Source organism: Bos mutus, chromosome 26 (genome assembly GCF_027580195.1).
Source record: "Bos mutus isolate GX-2022 chromosome 26, NWIPB_WYAK_1.1, whole genome shotgun sequence".
Lineage (NCBI taxonomy): Eukaryota > Metazoa > Chordata > Mammalia > Artiodactyla > Bovidae > Bos > Bos mutus.
In genome coordinates, this window is record NC_091642.1 from 37862280 (window position 1) to 37885335 (window position 23056).

Genomic DNA, 23056 nt, shown 5'->3' on the forward strand with positions numbered 1-23056 from the left:
GGTGAGTGGGTAGTATTTTAAGAAAAGTAAAATGTGGAGGAAGTAGAAAAGCTATTGTGGATTTATTTATGATCAGTTCTTATTTATGAAAAAACTATTTAGCAGATGGCTCCCTTTCTACAAACTACCAGAATGTTAGTGGGTATGTAACTTTTTGACTATACAAGCACAATATTACATGAAGAAATGTATCCCCATGTTGAAATATGTATATTAAGAATCATCTGTTAAACAGTTGAAAGATAAAGGTAATTTATCACAGTGATAAATTGAAAGATAAACATATTCATATAAATTTTCATAAATAACACTAATGAGCATCATCACTCCCTATACCTAGGAATATCTAAGACATAAAAACTACTCAATCAATAGGACTCATTTCTCATAATATAAGCAAATTACAATCTCCTGGCAAACTGCTAAAATCAAATATCTATCTGGGACCTAAAACTATTTATAAAATGTTCTGTATTCCTCCCAAAAAGGTTATGCCATTGTAAAATTTTATGTATACTATAAACTGTTCACTGACAATAGTTTGCTTAGCTGGTCACTTGCGTATAAGTCTTCACAAACTAAAGTATAATTGCTAAACTGAAAGGGAACTGCTATGAATTTCTTAATGTTTTCTAATGATGACAATATATTTGATACTAATGATACTATATATTTTAATGCTAGTGTAACTAATTTAAAGCTTTTTTGCAGGGTGGAATTCTCTGGCAGTCCAGTGGTTAAGACTCCATGTAGTCAATGCAATGGGCTTGGGTTCGATTCCTAGTGGGGGAACTAAGATTTCATTAACAAGGTTGTGCTGAACGGAAAAAAAAAAAAGTTTTTCTGAAAAGAATTTAAGTCCTAGTATCTCTGTATACCAAAATAAGCAGGGGTAATAAGTCGGAAAGAAAATGGCTCTTTTCTAAAACAATTTATAACTTCTTCTGGTTATGTATTTCTTTCGATGAGAGCAGACAGACTAACACAATCCCTCAAAATAATAGGTGGAGCAAATTAAAGTAAAAATTTTAGACGAGTAACAACAGGATAAAACTCGTATTACTAAAAGTGACTTGAAAATGAAATGCAGTTACACCATATTAAATTCTCACTTAAAATGTGTAACTTTATAAATTTGTAAAAGCATACATTCAAGTGTCATATATAACAGTCAGAAAACAAGTAATTTCCACTAAAAGACATCTAAAAGGCATAAGAGGACTAAAGATTGACCTTTCCAAATAGCCACACATAATTGTGCTTATTAAATTTAGTAAACAACTACCCTATTCTCACAGCAACAAGAAAAATTTGACTGTTTTAAATATAAAATATTTATACTTAATTGATTTCATTTTTTAGGGCATAAATTCTTGAGGAACATAATAATCTCTGCAAATCAACCATATTGTAGAATTAATAATTTAAAATTATTCATTAAAAATTCTCATAAAATTATGTGAGAAGAGATTGTCTAGTACAATTTTTAAAACATGGTGAAAAAGCACCTTGTTCAATTTTATTTCCTGACAAGACTGCACCTAAAAGTATGAAAATTCAGCCTTTAAAAGTGGAATTACTAAAACAAAATGTATAGTTTTTACTACAAACTACTTTTTCCTCTTAAAAGCACCTTGTTTGGTTCTTGGCACGGGATTCCATTCAGGTACATTTTTCACTATAGCTTCAACAGCTTGTCCTGCTGCAATCCGAGTATCCCAATTTGTACTCCTTAAATATATCAAGACCTTAAAAAATTGTAAAATAAAAGTTACACACCAAAAAAATAGTTTGTTCAAATAGTCAAAAGAGAGGAACATAAATACACTTATTAATTTCTAATTTAGCAGCTCTCAAATTTATACAAAACACTTTGCAATTATTAAAATCATTTATAAGATTTTCTATCAGTCACAAGAAATATCACTACACTTTAAAGAAAGGAAACAGGGAGGGGACGTCCCTTGTGATCCAGTGGTTAAGAATCCGCCTTCCAATGTAGCGGGATGCAGGTTCAATCCCTGGTTGGGGAACTAAGATCCCACATGCCATGGGGCGACTAAACCCTCGAGCCGCAACTACTGAGTCCCTGTGCCACGAGAGAAGCCCGAGCATCACAACGAAAGATCCCAAATGCCACAACTAAGACTGGACACAGCCAAAAATACAATTAACTTTTTTTAAAAAAAGAAACAGGAAACTTAATAAATAAAAGAATGCTTAAGTGAATTTAAAAAATGTTTTTAGCATACTAAAAAGCAAAGTACATATCAGTCATTAAATCCCTTTACTTAATGCCAAGAGTTATAAAACCATTAGAAAAGATAAGTAAGTACAGCAAGAGAGCAAGATATAAGACCAATATGTTGTACAAAAATCCACTGTATTTTTTTACACTTTCCACAATCTGAAAATGAAATTAAGAAAATGGTATCACTTATAATAGTATCAAAAAGTATAAAATACTTAAGAATAAATTTAACCAAAAAAGTGCAAGACTTGTATACTGCAAACTAAAAAAAAAAAAAAATTCAAAATATTATTGAAAGAAATTAAAGAAGACCCAAATAAACAACACCTCATATTCAAGGATTAGAAGACTTAATATTATTAGCATAGTAATACCCTCTAAACTGAATATGGATTCAACACAATTTTTATCAAAATCCCAGCTTTTTTTTTTTTTTTGCAGAAATAGACAAATTGATCTTAAAATTTATACGTAAATTTAAGGTGCCCAGAATCACCAAAACAATCCTGAAAAAGAATAATAAAGTTGGCAGATTCATAGTTTTTTATTTCAAAGCTTACTACAAAGCAACAATAATCAAGACAGTGTGGTAACAGCAGGACAGATGCACAGATCAATGGAAAAGAATTTAGTTCAAAAATAACACTATGTATCTATGGTCAACCAATTTTCAACAACAGTGTCAAGATAATTCAATGGGGAAAAAAGGATCTTTTCAATAAATGGTGCTACAGCAACAAAATAATGACTTAAAATCCCTACTTCATGGTTTCTCTGGTGGCTCAACAGTAAAGAATCTGCTTGCCAATGCATGAGACACAGGTTTGATCCCTGATCCAGGAAGATCCCACATGCCTCAGAGCAACCAAGCCTGTGTGCCACAACTGTTGAGTCTGTGCTCTAGAGCCAGGGAGCACAAATACTGAGCCCACATGCCACGTACTACTGAAGCCTGAGCACCTAGGGTCTGTACTTCACAAGAGAAGCCACCGCAATGGGAAGCCTGTGCACTGCAATAAAGAGTAACCCCCAATCACTGCAACCAGAAAAAAGCCCGTGCAGCAATGAAGACCCCAACACAGCCAAAAATAAATAAAATCATTTTTTAAAAAATAAAATAAAATCTGGACACAAAAACTTCACACTGGACACAAAAACTAACTCAAAATACACCAAGCACCTAAAAATAAGAACTAAAACTATAAAACTGTTAGAAGAAAACATGGGGATAAACCTATGTAACCTTGGATAAGGCAAAGGTTTCTTAGATATGATCTCAAGAGCACACAAGTCATGTGTTTAAAAAAGATAAAGTCAACTTCATTGTAACTAATAACTTTTGTGCTTCAAAGGATACCATTAAGAAAGTGAAGACAACCTCAAGACTAGCAGAATGAATTTGCAAACCCCATATCTGATAAGGGGCTTGTATCTAAAATGTATAAAGAATCTTCTATCTCATCAATAAAAGAACAAATATCCCACTTAAAAATGGTCAAAGGATCTGAATAGACAGATCCTCAAAGAAGATACAGAAATGGTCAATAAACAAATGAAAAGACATTCAACATCATTAGTCATATGAAAATGCAAATCAAAACTATAGTATCACTTCATACACACTGGTATGAATATAAACAGTCAGTTAATAGTTATGTGCTGGAGACTTCCCTGGTAGTACAGTGGTTAATAATTTGCCTGCCAGGGGACACAAGTTCGATCCCTGCTGGTCCAGGCTGACTCCCCACGCCGTGGAGCAACTCAGCTTGTGTGCCACGACTACTGAGCCTGCGTTCTAGGGCCTGCGAGCTGCAACTACTGAAGCCTTCGCACTCTGGAGCCCGTGCTCTGCACTGAGAGAAGCCACTACAATGAGAAGCCCGCACACCACAACCAGAGAGTGGTCCTGCCTGCTGCAATTAGAGAAAGCCCACATGCAGCAACAGAGACCCAGCACAGCCAAAAATACACAAACAAAATTAAAAAAAAAAAGTGCTAACAAACATATGAAGAAATCAGACCTCTCACACATGCTGTTGGGAATGTAATATGGTGTACCATGCCTTCCAGTTTGGAAGGCAGTCTGGCGGTTCCTCATAAAGTTAAACACAGTTACCATATGACCCAGCAATTCTACTCTCTAGTATACACCCATGTATGAAAACATACATCCACACAAAAACTTGCACACAAATTTTCATAGCAGCATTATTTAAAACAGGGCAAAAAGTAGAAACAACTAAAATGTCCATCAACTGATAAAGAAATAAACAAAATGTGGTATATCCAACATTATCCATACCCATACAAAGAACGGTATTTGGCAACAAAAAAGAATGAAAAACGAAACATGCAAAAACATGAAAGAAGGCTTCCCAGGTGGTGCTAGTGGTAAAGAACTTGCCTGCTAATGCAAGAGACATAAAGAGACATGGGTTTTGATCCCTGGATTGGGTAGATCCCCTGGAGGAAGGCATGGCAACTCACTCCAGCATTCTTGCCTGGAGAACCCCAGGGACAGTAGCCTGGCAGGCTATAGTCCACTGGGTTGCAAAGAGCTGCACATGACTGAAGTGACTTAGCACACACAATATGACAGAACCTTGAAAATAACATTTAAGTGAAAAAACAATCACAAAATACCACATATTTAATATAAAATGTTCAAAACAGGCAAGTCTATAAACAGAGTAGATTAGTGGTTGCCTAGGACTGAGTATGGGGAGAAGGCAATGGCACCCCACTCCAGTACTCTTGCCTGGCAAATCCCATGGACGGAGGAGCCTGGTAGGCTGCAGTCCATGGGGTCCCTAAGAGTCAGACACGACTGAGTGACTTCACTTTCACTTTCCACTTTCATGCATTGGAGAAGGAAATGGCAACCCACTCCAGTATTCTTGCCTGGAGAATCCCATGGACAGAGAAGCCTGGTAGGCTGCAGTCCGTGGGGTCGCACAGAGTCGGACACGACTGAAGCGACTTGGCGGCGGCAGGACTGAGTATGGAAGGGAGAGTGATAGTGAGTGATGGGTAATAGGCATGAGGTTTCTTTTGAGGGAGACAAAAATGTTTCAGGGCTTCCCCAATGGCTCAGTGGTTAAGAACCTGCCTGTAAAGCAGGAGCCACGGGTTTAGCCCCTGGGTAGGGAAGATCCCCTGGAGGAGGGTATGGTAACCCACTCCAGTATTCTTGCCTGGAGAATCCAAGGGAAAGAGCACCCTGGTGGGCTACAGTCCATAGGGTTGCCAAGAGTAGGACATGACTGAAGTGACTTAGCACACAAAAACGTTTTAAAATTAGATCGTGGTGATAGTTGCATGTATCTGTGGATATACTAAAAATCACTGAATTGCACCCTTTATCTGGATGAATTACAAGGTATATAAAATCTATTCAATAAAGCTATTTTTCACAAAAATAAAACCGAAGGCAACAGGAAAACACTGAGGGCAGAGAGGGGATAGGAGATGAGAAAAGTGCTAAAAAAAAAAAAAACTTTGCCTCTTTTAGAATTATCTGATGGCAGTCATATGGTGGGGTCTGAGTTAAGGACAGAACTCACTTGGAAGGCTGGAAACTTTTTCTCAGTTCAGCAGAGGTTAGTCTTATTCATTGTTTCCAGTCTCAGTTCATTCAGTCCTCCATCTCTTCCCTTGGGATGAGAAGAAATGGGTGCCTCTCTATCCCCACATCTAACACATGAGTATAGTACTGTCAAATGTGCATCTTTCTTCAATCTGAGAACATGGAACCTGTAGGTGTCAAATCACTCTCTCTGCATCTACGTCTTGGTTAGAAAGTTCTGATAGTATCTAAGTGAGGAGTGTGCTGGACAGAGAGTTGCTGTTCACCCCCATAAAGAAACAACAGAGGGCAGATTTGTGTAGGATGACAAGGGCTTAGAATTCCTACTCACAGGAATCAGTTCAGTTCAGTTCAGTCTCTCAGTCGTGTCTGACTCTTTGCGACCCCATGAATCGCAGCACGCCAGGCCTCCCTGTCCATCACCAACTCTCGGAGTTCACTCAGACTCATGTCCATAGAGTCAGTGATGCCATCCAGCCATCTCATCCTCTGTCGTCCCCTTCTCCTCCTGCCCCCAATCCCTCCCAGCAGCAGAGTCTTTCCAATGAGTCAACTCTTCGCATGAGGTGGCCAAAGTACTGGAGTTTCAGCTTTAGCATCATTCCCTCCAAAGAAATCCCAGGGCTGATCTTCAGAATACACTGGTTGGATCTCCTTGCAGTCCAAGGCACTCTCAAGAGTCTTCTCCAACACCACACTTCAAAAGCATCAATTCTTCGGCGCTCAGCCTTCTTCACAGTCCAACTCTCACATCCATACATGACCACAGGAAAAACCATAGCCTTGACTAGACAGACTTTGGTTGGCAAAGTAATATCTCTGCTTTTGAATATGCTATCTAGGTTGGTCATAACTTTCCTTCCAAGGAGCAAGCGTCTTTTAATTTCATGGTTGCAATTACCATCTGCAGTGATTTTGGAGCCCAAAAAAATAAAGTCTGACACTGTTTCCCCATCTATTTCCCATGAAGTGATGGGACCAGATGCCATGATCTTCGTTTTCTGAATCTTGAGCTTTAAGCCAACTTTTTCACTCTCCACTTTCACTTTCATCTAGAGGCTTTTGAGTTCCTCTTCACTTTCTGCCGTAAGGGTGGTGTCATCTGCATATCTGAAGTTATTGATATTTCTCCCAGCAATCTTGATTCCAGCTTGTGTTTCTTCCAGTCCAGCGTTTCTCATGATGTACTCTGCATAGAAGTTAAATAAGCAGAGTGACAATACGCAGCCTTGACGTACTCCTTTTCCTATTTGGAACCAGTCTGTTGTTCCATGTCCAGTTCTAACTATTGCTTCCTGACCTGCATACAGGTTTCTCAAGAGGCAGGTCAGGTGGTCTGGTATTCCCATCTCTTTCAGAATTCTCCACAGTTTATTCTGATCCACACAGTCAAAGGCTTTGGCATAGTCAATAAAGCAGAAATAGATGCTTTTCTGGAACTCTCTTGCTTTTTCCATGATCCAGCGGATGTTGGCAATTTGATCTCTGGTTCCTCTGCCTTTTCTAAAACCAGCTTGAACATCAGGAAGTTCACGGTTCACATATTGCTGAAGCCTGGCCTGGAGAATTTTGAGCATTACTTTACTAGCGTGTGAGATGAGTGCAACTGTGCGGTAGTTTGAGCATTCTTTGGCATTGCCTTTCTTTGGGACTGGAATGAAAACTGACCTTTTCCAGTCCCTGATTCATAGGAATCAGGGAGGGACAAATCAGAACTAGAGAAGGAGATGAAGACTGGTGGGAACAGAGGTATCTTGGGTCTTCCAGTATTTGGGTTATCATATTGCTTCCCATCCCATCTGCTATCCACTGCCCCCACTCCCACTAAACACACATACCAAGCACTCCTGTTTTTATTTTGCATGCCAGAGAATTAAATACATGGAATTTGCTGCTTACTATCCCTGAGTTGGGAAGATCCGCTGGAGTAGGAAATGGTAACCTGCTCCAGTATTCTTGCCTGGAAAATTCCACAGACAGAGGAGCCTAGTGGGCTGCAGTCCATGGGGTCACAAAGAGTCGGATATGACTGAGCAGAGCACATCATACAGTCACACTTCTACAAGCCCACAGGAATCAGTAAAAATAAAGCAACTGCTTAGGGAAAGAACATGGGCTAGGATTGTGAAAACACCTATCCACCCAAGGAGAAAGCCTCCACTTTCAAAGAGCTAATAACTAAGAATGTAATGACAAGTAGCTTCTCATGTATTTCTACCATTACCCATGAGTACTCATCCATTTGAAGACTGTCAAGTGATGTAATTATTAGCTGCTAAGAACAAGTTAGACTACTAACAAACTAGATTAACAACTTAGTTCATTACCACATTGGATCAGATTCAAATTTGTACCACAGGCCAAAGGTTCTTTATTGTCAAATCCCTTTGACAATAAAACTTGACATAAAAAACAAAGTACTTTAAACCTTATGACAAAAAAATAGTAAAAAATTTTTAAATATTTGGGAAAATACTGGACTTATTTAATGAATTTGAAGACCACAAACTGTCACTAATAAGACAACTTCCTTCTCTTTTATGTTTTTACCCATGGATAAATTTCTACAACTGTATTATACTAAAAGAGAAAAAAGAGTGCTTACTTTAGATAATAGATTATTCAGTTCATGGGGATGAAGCTTCACCACTTCTCCAAGTTGCTGTGCAGCAGCTTTTCTGGTAACTGGAGTAGTGCCAGTATCCAGCAAGATAAAAAGACGGTCAAGCCTAAAATAATAAAAATGTAATGATTATTCTGAAATGTTTCCTCATATATGTTTGAGTCAATAAATGTACATATTCAACATCTATGAAGAAAGAGCTATGGCAGAGCTGTAGGAGATAAACTAATCTACTCCTAAGGAACTTGCTATGGAGGTGGAGTGAGTGGGTAAGGCAAGTACACAAATAATTAGATTATAGGGTATAATACAGGAATTGTACATGCATATACATGTCAGAAAAGGAGAAAGTGCTCTGAGAAGATGGAATGGAAGCAATAAATACTATATCCCCAACTGTATAATACTAAAAGGGCTTTCTAAAAGAAATGGTGTATGAGTTGGACCTTAATGGTAGCAAAAAAAACTCAATACTGGTGAAAGTGAGGCAGTAAAAGGGAAAAAGGGGAGAAACATCTGGAAGAGGGAATAAGAAACAGCAGTAAGACAAAGGAGGCTATATTTAGAGAAGTGAGTAACACAGTCTGGTTGTAATTTGGGGTACACTTAAGAGAATAGTAGAAGATGTAGCTACAAAAGCAGCTAGACAGACCTATTGTGGAGACCCTTGAATTATAGCTCAGCCATGAAAGACTCCGATCAGGAAAGACATGGGGGCTTCCCTGGTGACTCAGTGGTAAAGAACCTGCTTGCCAATGCAGGAGACAGGGGTTCCATCCCTGATCTGGCAAGACCCCACATGCTGAGGAGAAACGAAGCCCATGAGCCACGACTACTGAGCCTGTGCTTTGGCGCCAGGGAGTTGCAACTGCTGAGTCCACACGCTCCAACTACTGAAGCCCTTGTGCCCTACGGCCCTGGTTCCACAGCAAAAGAAATCACCACAACGAGAAGCCCACGCGCCGCAGCAAGAAGCCTGCACACCACAACTAGAGAGGAGCCCCTGCTCACTCATCCAGAGAAAAGCCCACTCAGAAAGGAAGACCCATCACAGCCAAAAACAAAGAAAATTATTTTTCAAAAAAGAAAGTCATGGGACTGGAGCTATGCTTCAGGAAGGTTAGTCTTGCAGCAGGGTGAAGCATGAAGTAAAAAGAAAACTTTTATGAGAACTTTTAGACCTGAACTACAATCATGGTTACAAGACTAGAAAGAAGTTGGGGAAAATGCTGCAGAATTACCATGGTAATGTCAAGGAAATGAAAAGATTCTAAGACTCTGAATCTTAGAAATGAAGATGTCATTAAAGAAATGGGAAGAACTAGTGGAGGAAATGTTTCTGAGGAAAGATGACAAGTTTATTAATGGCCGGGTCAGGAAAGCTAGGGGAAAGCAAAAAGAACAGTTGGAATAGAGATCTGATGTTCAAAAGAAAGTTAAGATGAAAGGTATACAGATAAATGAGTCATTGGTATAGACGTGACAGAATGGCAAGAAGATCTCTGAGGAAACAGTTTGTAAAAGACAAACACCATTATGGGCCAGAGCCACAGCACCACGATTCAAATCTCAGCTCTGACATTTATCCAATAGATACGTTGCAATAAAATCACAATGTCTTACACCTGGAATAAGTGGGGGGAAATGGAAAACTGTGTCACTTTGTTTCTGAGATACAGGAAAATCCTAAGATTTAAAACAGAGAAAGAAACCAGTAATTACTACCAGCTGTCCATGTGTCATATAGGTCTAGCCCTTCCACCACAGTATTAATCAGGTTCAATGAAGCAAATGGATACCACAGGGAAAGAAAGGAAGGCAGTCTCATATACAGAATAAATGGGTATTCATACAAGATGAAGGATGAAAAGGGGCAAGGTGATATTGTGCCCCAATCCTATATGAGGGGAGATTTCGAGAACAAACCTTTAAATCTCATCTAATGAGGAAGAGAAAGCAAGCAAGGTCCCAAAGTTAAGCATGAATATTAATAAACTGCAAAGAGGCTCATCTTTTACCTCTGGGATTATTTTTCTTTTACAAAGAGCTAAAAAATTAGAAAGCAAAGCTCTAAAATCCCTTTATAACAAAATATAGGGGTCACATGAAATAAGCAGGTTTTTTTCTTCTTTTGGAGGGGGTTGTTGCTGTTTAGTCATTGAGTCCGACTCTTCTAACCCTATGAACCGTACAACTGCTGGGTTCCTCTGTCCATGCAATTTTCCAGAAAGAATTCTGGAGTGGTCTTTTCCTTCTCCAGGGGATCTTCCCAACGCAGGTATTGAACTCACATCTTTTCCTGCATTGGCAGGCAGATTCTCTACCAATGAGCCACTTGGGAAGCTCTCTGGAGGGGGCAGTATTTATCAAACTAGCCAGTCACTAATAAACACAAAATCATTGTAACTAGTAAAAAAATATATATAAAGATACACACACACACACACACACATATATATATACACAACTGGGCTTCCCTTGTGGCTCAGCTGGTAAAGAATCCGCCTGCAATGCAGAAGGCCCGAGTTCAATCCCTGGGTTGGGAAGATCCCCTGGAGAAGGGAAAGGCACTCCAATATTTTGGCCTGGAGAATTCCATGGAGTGTACAGTCCATGAGGTAACAAAGAGTCAGACATGACTGAGCAACTTTCACATACATGCAACCAAAATAGGTCTTTTTCAGTCAAGAAGGCTAAGGGTACCATGAAAACTTTTCAACTGACTCAAAATAAAACACTAAGAGGCAAGGTTCAGATTTTACAGTTAAGGGTATTACGGAGGCCATATTGTAAACAAAATATGAGGTAATTAAAGCCAGTGACATAAAGAAAAAAGTAATACAACACAATTTTTGCTTCCTATATACTGAATGGCACACAGAGTGATTATAAAGAAATTAATTCCGAAAAAAACACTGCATAGACACACCCCACCTTCTGACGTAATATTTCTCCTTATCCATCCAAGGCTGCCTAAATACTTGCCTTCACCCATTTACTCTTCAGGCTTTGCGACAGGATTTGGTGAAGGATGACTCAGAAATAATGAGGCAGAAGGGAGGAAAAAATCTTCTGACAGTGGTTTTCATAAAATTCTAACACTAAGTCAGATCCCAAATCCTTTTCCCATAAAACTACCTCCTTCATACATCCCATACATAACTCTAGAATGCTCTTTGATGTATTTTCATCTTTATAACTGATTGTGATGTTAAAGCTACTGAAACTGTCTCTGAAACTTCACAACAAATATATGCCTATTGCCAGGACTGATTTTGAATGCCTCTGCTCAATGAAAAGAAATGTTCAAAAAGAAAATTTAATATCTATGAACAATTTTCTATCAAGGCAAATAAATATTCATTTTAAATCTATATTCTATGCCAAGCAAAATTATCAAAAATTAAATGTTTTATTATAAAAATTATGTCTTAAGTCATATTTATGCAACAACGGACTTATATCTGTATACGATGCATGTATTCTTTATAATAATATAAACTGCATGTGTACAGTTTACATAAATCCAGGACCTTCCTACAGGAAAAGTTGCAAAATGGTAGAACTAGACTGGAAGTTAGGAGATCTTTAAAAGTATTACTTTTGTCACTTGTTAGAAGGCTTAGAGAAGAAACCCACTTAACTTCACTTAACCTCTTATTTTACAGAGTAAAACTAGATTTAGTCATATTTCATAGCCTCACATCACTGCAACTGTTTATAGTTTTTTTCCCCTTATATACCATGTTTGTCATATCTTTGATTGCAAAGTTCCTTAGACTGCACCTCTGGATAGATTTCAACTACTGAATCAGCCAAAAAAAGTTCATTTGAGTTTTTCTGTATCATCTTACAGAAAAACTGAAACTTTTTAACCAGCCCAATACTTCATAACTCCTTTTCAGTGATGGAGTTCCGCTTTTGTGATGAAAAGCAAAAGCTGGCTGCAAAATGAATACTCTAAGGAAGTGACAATACTAACCTATTTGTAAGTCTATGTATAAATAGTTAAATTGAGTTTTCCAAGTCCCCCCCCACAATCATTTCCACTTTCCTCAAGTCCCAATTGCCATTACCTATTCCTTAAAAATGAATGGACTGAGTAGATCCCTAGGTTATTAGAATACAAACTATCTCATCTCACTTATTACCTTTAAGGGTCTTTATACTCATCCTTTCAATTTCAGATGAAGAGACAGTCCTTGTTTTTCTTCAAGACTTGCATAATGTCTCACCATTTTCTTGATACCATCTCCTTCTACCCTCATTCAATTATCCTTTCTCGAATATCTTACATCACTGCCTTGTTAATCTACTCCCTTCTGTCTTCAAATATACAGAAGTCCATCTTTAATAAGATAAACCGCTTGACCTCCATCTTCTAGAACACTCTTTCTGCTGCCAAGCATCTTGAACAAGTGTTTAAAATCACTTCTTTTATCTTCTCACCACATATATTTTAATCCCTATAAATCAAGTTTCTATCCTTCTCTGCTACTGAAATAGCACACCTGAAGGTCACCAAGGAACTTCTAAGCTCTAAAACCAATGGCTTTGTTTTTTGTAAATCCAATTTTCATGATTCTTCTGTGACATCTGATTTCAGTACTACCCTGCTCATAAAATACTTTCCTTCCTAAGTTTTCAAAACATTCTATTACCCTGTTCTTTTCTGATCTCTTAATTCTTTCCATCGTTTCCCTATTCTTAACACTCTTAATAAGATCATTCTCCCAAATTCAATCCCTGGCTGTCCATCTCTCATGAGTTTCTCCTATAGGAAACTGTAATTTGTTTAAACTATAACACAGAACAAATAATCCCCAAATCTAGCCCATGTGGGAGCTCAAGTGCAAACTCTCAACTGCCTAGTATGGAGCAAAACTCCATACTAATAAGATCTCAATGCTAAGTTTACTTCCTAGAACACCCTGTGATCAAATTATTACCTTATTCTAAAACTTTCAATGGCTCACCCTTACCTATCAGGTAGTAATCAAAAACAAGAAAGTATCTCCCAAACAAAGGCCATTTTGGTTTCCACAATTTTGTCTACTGTTTCTTCTACTTGGAATGTCTTCTCTTGGTCCAATTCTTCAGCTCATTCCCACCCATTCAGACTCAGTTCAAGTTCTTTACTTTCTTGACACCATCTCATGGACTACTACACAATTACATCCTCTTCTAAAATCCACAGGGATTCTCATTTTGGTATTTATTATGCATTTTTGTGTCTTTACATTAATTTGTCACATGTTGTCTTATGCTTATTAGGCTTCACCTTCTTCAATGATTCTTTTTGTCCCCCACAATATTGCGCAAAGTGTCTCTGCACAGAATTCAAATATTTGTTGAGTACCTGGTATTTACTGTAATTAAAATTATAGATAAAGAAAAATCCAAGTTTCTTGGGGACAGGTTGAAGCACCATTTTTAAACAAAGAGAGTACTATATATTTTTTTGCTTCCTTTAAGAAATATCCTTAATCTGTCATAGCTATACTACACAAAAACAAGTTATAAAAATAACAGAAGTGATGCTAAAGCAATGTTTCAGTAAGTAAAAAGATGAGTACAGCAGTACTTTAGCAATCTGAACATTAGGCAGTTATGGCTGCTGCAAAGAGCAAGCTGAAAACGACTGGGCAGTAGGCACTGTATTCCTTCAATAATTTCTACCCTTCCTAAACCTTCCTTGAGTCCTCTGCGGACACATACTCCTGCCCAAAGACCTTCTACTCCTCTAACTTAATGCTGAATTTGCCTCACAATCCCACAGTTCCTTCTGCCTCTCCTTTCTTCAAAGCCTTATACCCCAACACCATGTCATGTCACCTCCGCTCCCTCACCAGTCAACTGCCCTGAGGGCAGATCAGCTCATCCTCGCATCCAATTCCAGACCTGTCTATTCTCACCTCTCCCACCTTGTGATAGTCAGATTTGACTCCCTGAATAGAAGAATGGGGACACTAGAATGCTTCTTTGGTGCTCTTGACTCAAAGCCCCTTTTGGACTTTTTCATTCTTCTCTCCAGGATAACAGATTAGATGCCACACAAAAGGAACAACAAAGGGATAAGCAGACCGGGATCTCACAAGAGGGCAATGTGACCTATTACACCAGGATAGCAAACTATGAGGCAAGCAGGGTAAGCACGGGTCAGGACACAAAGGAAAAGACTGGTTTAATGAACAGGTAGGGGAGAGGGAAAGGGTATGAGACAGAGCCAGTATTATGCTGGAGGGCAGACAGGACCCTTGATGAAGGAGAGGTCTGAAGGAAGCCAGGTGATCAAAAGAAAAAGAAAGTTAAAAGAAGGGCTGACTGAGGGAACACAGTACTTACCACAATACTTCTTTTGGCTAAAGCTTATGTAGCATAACAGCTAACAGTAAAAAATGCTACTCTTCATTCTTCAAAGGATAGACAAATGGAGGAAAAAGAGGTAATAGATGTCAAGCTGAACAGAAGATACCAGAGACTGTAGAAGAATAAATTAAATAAAACATGGTGCAATTACATTTGACAGTATCCACTGATGACATTAAAAAACAACAATCATGGCATCTGGTCCCATCATTTCATGGCAAATAGATGGGGAAACAATGGAAACAGTGACACATTTATTTTCTTGGGCTCCAAAATCACTGCAGATGGCAACTGCAGCCATGAAGTTAAAAGACGCTTGCTCCTTGGAAGAAAATCTATGACAAACCTAGACAGTGTATTAAAAAGCAGAGACATCATTTTGAAACAAAAGTCTGTATAGTCAAAGCTATGGTTTTTCCAGTAGTTATGTATGGATGTGAGAGTTAGACCCTAAAGAAGGTTGAGCATCAAAGAATTGATAATTCTGAATTGTAGTGTTGGAGAAGACTCTTGAGAGTCCCTTGGACTGCAAGATCAAACCAGTCAATCCTAAAGGAAATCAGTCCTGAATATTCATTGGAAGGACTGATGTTGAAGCTGAAGCTCCAATACTTTGGCCACCTGATGCAAAGAGCCAACTCATTAGAAAACACCCTGATGCTGAGAAAGATTGAAGGCAGGAGGAGAAGGGGACGAAAGAGGACACGATGGTTGGATGGCATCACCGACGCAATGGACATAAGTTTGAGCAAGCTCAGGGAGATGGTGAAGGACAGGGAAGCCTGGCATGGTGCAGTCCATGGGGTCACAAAGAATCGGACAAGACTGAGCAACTGAACAACAACAATTGGTTATGAATCTATTGATGATGATAATCTGGCCCATTTTCAATTGGATTTTAATTCAGAGAAATAACTATAAAAGACATGATCCATGTTTATTTTATAAACCTGTGATTTCAGAAAACTGCTCTAAAGACTGCCTAGAGGGAAGAGGGAATGAGAAGATAGGTGTGTGGGATTAAGAGACACAAACTACTATATATAAAACAAATAAGCAACAAGGATGCACTGTACTGCACAGGGAAAGACAGCCATTATTTTATTGTAACTTTAAATGATATATATAAAATATTGAATTGCTATGTTATATCCTTGAAACTAATACAATATTGAAAATTAATTATGCTGCTGCTAAGTCGCTTCAGTCGTGTCCGACTCTGTGTGACCCCATAGACGGCAGCCCATCAGGCTCCACCATCCCTGGGATTCTCCAGGCAAGAACACTGGAGTGGGTTGCCATTTCCTTCTCCAATGCATGAAAGTGAAAAGTGAAAGTGAAGTTGCTCAGTCGTGTCCAACTCCTAGCGACCCCATGGACTGCAGTCCAAGAGGCTCCTCTGTCCACGGGATTTTCCAGGCAAGAGTCCTGGAGTGGGGTGCCATTGCCTTCTCCGAAAATTAATTATACTTCAAATTAAAACACAAAATGTGGTTTAAAAAAACTGGCTGTTAGGAAAGTACATGGAGTTTGTAGAGGTTATGCTGGCAACTATAATTTAACTTCTCTTCAGATGTTTGTATTATCATAATTCAAAAAGAATATAAAAAGAAATAATATGCATGCTGAACTATAAAAATGTCCTAGACTACTACTTCAACACCAATAAACAAATATATATTGCATTTCCGCTATTTGAGGATGGAAAAAGAAAGTGTTTAAAATATAACATTTGCAATCTATTTCCAATCTCAGTATTCTCTGAATAAATTTAATCACTCTAAAAAAATTATGGAAGGTCAACTGAGACAATACTTCAGAGATGGCTTTGTAATTATAACTAAAAGGGAATGATCAGTCAAGTTTGTCCAATTTGTCACGCATTTTTTACATTTACTATGTGAGGCTTTTCTTTTCTGTGTTACTTAGGAATAAGAACATAAATATCTGGTATCAACACTGTGCTTAGTTCTACATAACATCATTAAGCAAGGAAGTTATGATCAAAAGAAATGTCTTTTAAGAAATTGCCTAGACTGATGTTTTAAAATGTATGCCTTCAAGTTCCTACTGTGGGTTACTTGAAACTATGTTAATGCTAGAAGAAAGTAGATTAATTTGAAGTGCCACAAAGAACACTGAGAACAGACATGAAGATGTGAAACAACACCAAAGCCAGATGCCAGGGCAGGTGTGTGTCATTTACATTCCCCCACCCACCCACCCCCAGAACAGGAACTCCATGAGAATGGGAAATCCATTTTTATTCTCTGCTGTATCTCCAGCACCTGGAACATAGAAAGCACTCTGTAAATACTTATTAAATGAGTGCTGAAAAGGACAGCCAAGGTGCATTATTTCCTTCAGGACACTTTTTTTCCCCTAACCTCTGCCTCTTGTATGACTTTATCTTAAATATAAAAATCTAGATTTTTCAGGGGGAAAAATAATGTTTAGTGGATTAAAACTTCATTTGAAAGTGCATATTTTAAAATGGTTAAAATGGTGAATTATTAGGTGGATACTACTTTGAGAAACAGACTAAAGAAACAGGGAGGAATTTAACCAAAGGGATTAAAATGGATACACTTATATAATGCCTCCTCTACCTTTCCTAGCTTTTGGTCCCCATTTTTAAAGTACAAAATATTCAATATATTACAATTTACAACAGTGTCTTCTGTCAATCTTATAATGAATAGAAATTAGTAATAATGGAGGAATAGGCCTAACAAACAAACAACACCTGTGCTCTCCCACAGGTAAGATCATATTAGCGTTTTCTCTGTCAAGAGCAAGGACCCCCCACATCAAGAAACTTCCCTTTACTGTGCAGAATAGGTCACTGAAACAATGTTTCTCTGAAGCATCAGCAGTGTTGACAAAGAATTAACACAACAGAGCAAAGTTCTGCTCACATGTAGCAGTTTGTTTCTTCCGTAAGAGGGTATGTTCAGAATCTTTTCTGAACACAGCATCATTTTTAAACTCCAAAGATGTGCGTCACAGACTTAAGGTATGGCTTCTAAAACAGTCAAGTCATAACTTTTAGACATGACCTTTATAGCAGAGATCACTGACGGAAAATTCTCTAAATTATATTTTTACATTCTCTGTATATGATCAAGGAAAAACTAAATTCATAATAGCTAATCGATGCATAACAACAACCAACCGTGGTATAAACAGGCAAAGGTATCAAAAACAATCTCTTAAAAAATTAAGCCGTGGAACCCAACATAGTTACAGATTCACCCACCACCTTCTGTAATGAACATAACTTTTAACAATCCCTCTAACATTACCTTTACTGTTGGTGGCTCAACTTCAATTAGTGACAGATGATACAGGGAGAGAGGCTTACAGAACAACACAGTATTCAAATATTTAATAATTATGATTTAAACTGCTTGCAAACAACACTGAAAGCCTGTAATACATACTAATTTGTTGGGGTTTTTTTTTTGCTGAGATTGATGTTATGAGAGCAAGTCAAGTAGCTAGTGAGTGAGTTTGGCTGACTTTCCAGCATTCACTTATTAAGGGCAACATTGTTCTTTCACATGTGTATACTCTTTTACTAGAGGTCTAAAAGAGTCATACATTTTCAGTAGTAGTTCACTGCATTTTATGGGAGAACTTCAAATGCTATCATTGTATTTGCAATTTTAGAGTCACAAAGATTTGTAGGGTTTTTTGAGGGGTGGGGTAGGTGTTTGTGGCAAGATTTAACTCACCCATAGGGGATCAAGAGTTGACCATACATTTTACCATTTGCTACATGCTTATAATTCAAAGTACTACATTAAAACTAAGCCTTTATAAAGGCTAAGTGTGGGACTTCCCTGGTGGTCCAGCAGTTATGAATCTGACTGCCAATACTGAGGACACGAGTTCCATCTTGGGTCTGGGAAGATTCCAGATGTCTTGGAGCCATCTAAGCACATGGGCCGCAACAAGAGAAGCCACTGCAGTAAGAAGCCTGCACACCACAACTAGAGAAAGGCTGCTTGCAGCAACGAAGATCCAATGCAGCCGAAAATAAAATGAATAATAATTTTTAAAAAACTAAGTGAAGTCTAAAAATTTTGATTACAGAAAATGCAGTTACATTATATCCAATTTGCATTATAAAAGACCATGCTATCACAGAATTGTACTAGACTATAAATTTATAAAACTAGTTCTGACGATATTTATTGTTTTTTAAATTATAATTCTGGTCAATATTCAAAACTATAATGAAAGTTTTTCTCTCTTAGGGAAACCTGTAAAACTCAGAAGCACTTCCTGAAAAACACCAGAAATACTCTACAAAAGTTACAGAAAAATCATGACAGGAATTAAACAAGAAAACAATCACCCATTTTTTAAAAAGTGTATTGAGCACCTATGAGAAAAGGCACTCTCCTGGGGAAAGAAGGAGTAAAGACATTCACTTCTCTCACAGAGCTGATGTTAACTCAAGCAAGAAAGCGAACAATTAAACAATCACAAAGTATGATAAATATGACTGGCAAGACAGTATCTCACCAGCTGAGATGAGGTAATACCAGAGAAGGCTTCCCAAACAAAGTGACACATGTATAGGCTTAGGGTTTAGATCTAAAAACTAAGGTTGGGTAGGAGGAGAATGTAGGAATTAATGTTCCAGAGATTAAGGTAGGAATTAATGTTTTATAGACTAGGAGGTGAAAAAGAACAAAGATTCAGAATGAAGAGGGGGAGAGAGAGAGACTCAAACAACTTGACAAGATGAAGCTTAAAATGGTAAAGCAGGAACCAGATCACAAATGATCTGGTAAGATGTGTTTGTTACAAAATTTGTCCTTTATCTTAAGGCAACAGAAAACTAAATGGTTAAACAGGGAGAAAAAAAAAAGGCTACATTAAAATTAACATTAGCAAAGAAGCAAAGAATAAATTAGAAAGAGATACCAATGGAGGCAGGAAGAGCAGAATGGCTGCTGTGACAGGTGTCTTGGATTAGAGATGATGGTGGTATGGAGTAGGACTGTGATAAATGGCGTGGGAAGAAAAGATTGGCCAGAGAAAGATTAGAAATGTAGAACTGACAAGATTGGATCTGGGGACTGGCTAGACTGGGGGAAAGGAAGGGAGGGCAAAGTCAAATATTATTCCTGGATCTTTGGATCTGGATTTCTGAACTTAACATTTCCCTCCTATTGGAAATATTTAAAGGTTATAAAAACATTACCATTTCTTTTCAGTCACACACTGATACAAACAGTGCAAAAAATATTTTAGATTTGATTCTCACAAATAATTTTTATCTTTTCAACCATTTTCAACCTGTTCTACAATAAAATATTAAAATGAGTCTGTATGTATGTGTATGTGGTTATTCATGTCAGACTCTTTGCGACCCATGGACTATAGTCCGCCAGGCACCTTGTATCCATAGGGATTCTGCAGGCAAGAATACTGGAATGCATTGCCATGCTCTCTTCCAGGGGATCTTCTCAACTCAGAGATCAAACCCAGGTCTCCTGCATTGTAAGCAGATTCTTTACTGTCTGAGCCATGAGGGACATGCAAATGAGTCTGTATTTCACACCAAGAAGAGAAAGGAAATTTAGTTCATAAACATGTGTGCTCAGTGCATGGCGAAGGTCAGTTTAAAATTAAAGTCTGTTATTCAAAGTGAATCCTCATATGAAAAAGTCAAGGACTGGTAGTATCCCCAAATCAGAAAGTGTCTCAAAAGTGTTTTCCATGAACCTACTGTATTATCAAAATAAGTCCAGGACTAGCTCTTTTATAAAACCATGACAAGTTTTCTTTTTAAAGTAGAATTTAACAGAATTTTGGCAAGCTAAATTAAAAAAGATCTACAGAAAAAAAGAGCACCACCCTTTGAAATCCAATGTCAAGTACAAAAAGCAGCTGCTTTGAAAACTCATTCATTCAGAAATGTAGGTGCCCTAAACTTCTGTAAATAGATTTGCATTAGTCAAGCAGATTAGGTGCTCTTTAAACTTTCATTTTTTTCTTTATTTTATACATCACAAAATAAGAATTTCCTCACACTGAATGGAATCAAATAATCTATGAAATAAAAATTAGATGCCCCCTATTACAGGTACCTCACAACCCCTCACACTCAACTCTATTGGGTTTCTCCCACACACTTTCTCATCAGTTATCTAGGGAATCTATGAGGTATGGGTTATCCTTTTGCTTGCAAAATAGGAATCTGTTCAATTAACTCTGAAAAATGAACAAAAACTATGTTTTCTGAACTGTCATCATTTTTCCCTTTCAGTCTATATGGTAGAAGGACCCATTTCTCATGAAAACTAACAAACTTGGTGAACCCCTTCTGTCTTCTATCAGAGGGTCTACCCCCTACTTACACATATCAATGTCCACTAACGTCAAGGCTCTGACAAAATGTACTCCCCACCCCAGTCTCTCATATTGGAGAAAAAGACTTTCCTGCTACCCATACAAAGAAATGTCTTGCTGGTCTCCCTATAGTCTCCTATACTTTCCTAACGAGGGGCCATCACTTTAAAATAATTTAAGATTCGTGATACATCTTTCACGCCTTGGTTAAAGAAGATGATACTAATACAATAATTTGCTAAAGATTACAAAGCTGACGACTGAATGTGTACTGCCAAACAAAACGAAAAATTATAATGTAAGAAAGAAGCACTCAGGAAAAAACATATCCCTAAAGCCGTAAACACAAATTTTAACATAATTAGAAGGTCACTTAGATAACTAACTCAAAGTCTCCCCGACTTCGTCAGTTACTACCAAGTTTTCCCGTGAAATGGAGGTTAGGGATCGGCCTTAGAATACTAAGAAAGCGAAAAGATTCTCCTAGCACTGAAAGAGGGAAGAGAAACCAGAGAAGAGAAACATGGTGAGGAAAGAGAAAAACTAGCTCTAACGTGCCAAACGGTCTATTCAGCAAGAAAAAGACATTCCTCCACGGGTTACTTACGTGGAGTAACCCGAGTCCAAAGCCCCGCTGACTGAGGGGCGAACTGCGGAGTCTAGGCAGGAAGGCGCCCGAGCCCAGTGACAATGGGAACCTCCTGTTAGCTCTGGAGGAATTAGACCCACCTGGAGACCGCCATGGCCGGACGCCGGCGGTTCGGAGCTCCCCGCGAGCGACGAGCCGCGCAGCCGAGGCGCTAGTTTCCAGAGAGCGGAGCGGCGCAGGCCCAGGCCGCGGAACAGAGGGGAGCGGCCGGTGCGGCGCGGAACGTCTCGGCGCGGGCCCTCGGGCATCTGCCCTGCCGCCTACCCGAGCTCTTCCCCGCCGCGACCCGGAAGCAGGGGGTCTCAGACAGCGGCGGAGGCGGCAGTGCTCCGACCCGCACGACTTCAAACCGGGTGCCCCCAGCCCCGCTCTTTGCTGACGCAGGCGTCGGCACGCCGGACTGAGCGTCAGCGCGCCGGAAGTGACGTCAGCTCACCGCGAGGTGCTCCGCTCTGCTGTTGAGCCGAAGGAGTACGAGCGGCTGCGGCCTGGTGGCACGAGCTGCCAAAAGGCTGTTTGTGCTCTTCCGGAGGGGGTCGTTAAGTCTTCAAGGACTTCATTTTTATAGAAAGAAAAAAGTCGATCTAGCCGAGACTCTCAGAGTTCAAAACCTTTACTTCTAATTCTTCATCGCCCCCATTCTCACCTCACCAGACTGCTCGTAGAGAAAACAGAATCCACAGGTCCATAAGATGCTCTAGTCCAGATGGCGATCCCAGTGGGAGGGTGAAATCCACAAAGGTGTGCAACGGCAGTGAAGACACGGCTCAAATGTTTGCCATGTAACCGCCGTATGTTCTGCATAGGTATTAGAGGGAAGAACTGCCAACCATTTTGCAAAGTTTGGTATCTTAATTGTTTAGGTTGTTGGTGACATCACTTTCTCAACCGTGTTTGAGAACTGTCGGCAGTTTGTGTCTTTTTTGCTGTGTAGCTGTTCAGTCTCTTGTTAGGTTTTCAAACGTTCTCTGTCACCTAGTGCATGCCTTTTCACCTTAAACTTGATTTTTATGATAGTAGTCAAAGTAGTATTTCTCCAGCTTCTTCAGTTGACCCCATCTTAAAGGCCTCCAGCAGATGAATCTTCAAGAAACACTGCTTTCATCGAGTCACTCCTTTGCTTATAAAACTTGTCCATTGGCTTGTCATTACCTGAAGAAGCTTTGCCTCAGCCCCTGAGTCTTTTTCATCCATAAAATAAAGACTAAT

General features: G+C 38.8%; 1 protein-coding gene across 1 annotated transcript in view; it reads right to left on the reverse strand.

Annotated features, from left to right (window-relative positions):
• Positions 1-22239, reverse strand: part of BTAF1 (B-TFIID TATA-box binding protein associated factor 1) — an 87020-nt gene extending 64781 nt beyond the window's left edge. The window contains exons 1-3 of the mRNA XM_005905292.2: positions 21928-22239; positions 8443-8566; positions 1634-1748 (exon numbers count right to left, since the gene is read on the reverse strand). Of these exons, the coding sequence (XP_005905354.1) occupies positions 1634-1748; positions 8443-8566; positions 21928-21941 (253 nt within the window). The 5' untranslated portion in view covers positions 21942-22239. The remainder of the gene's footprint in view (positions 1-1633; positions 1749-8442; positions 8567-21927) is intronic.
• Positions 22240-23056: the final 817 nt, after the last annotated feature.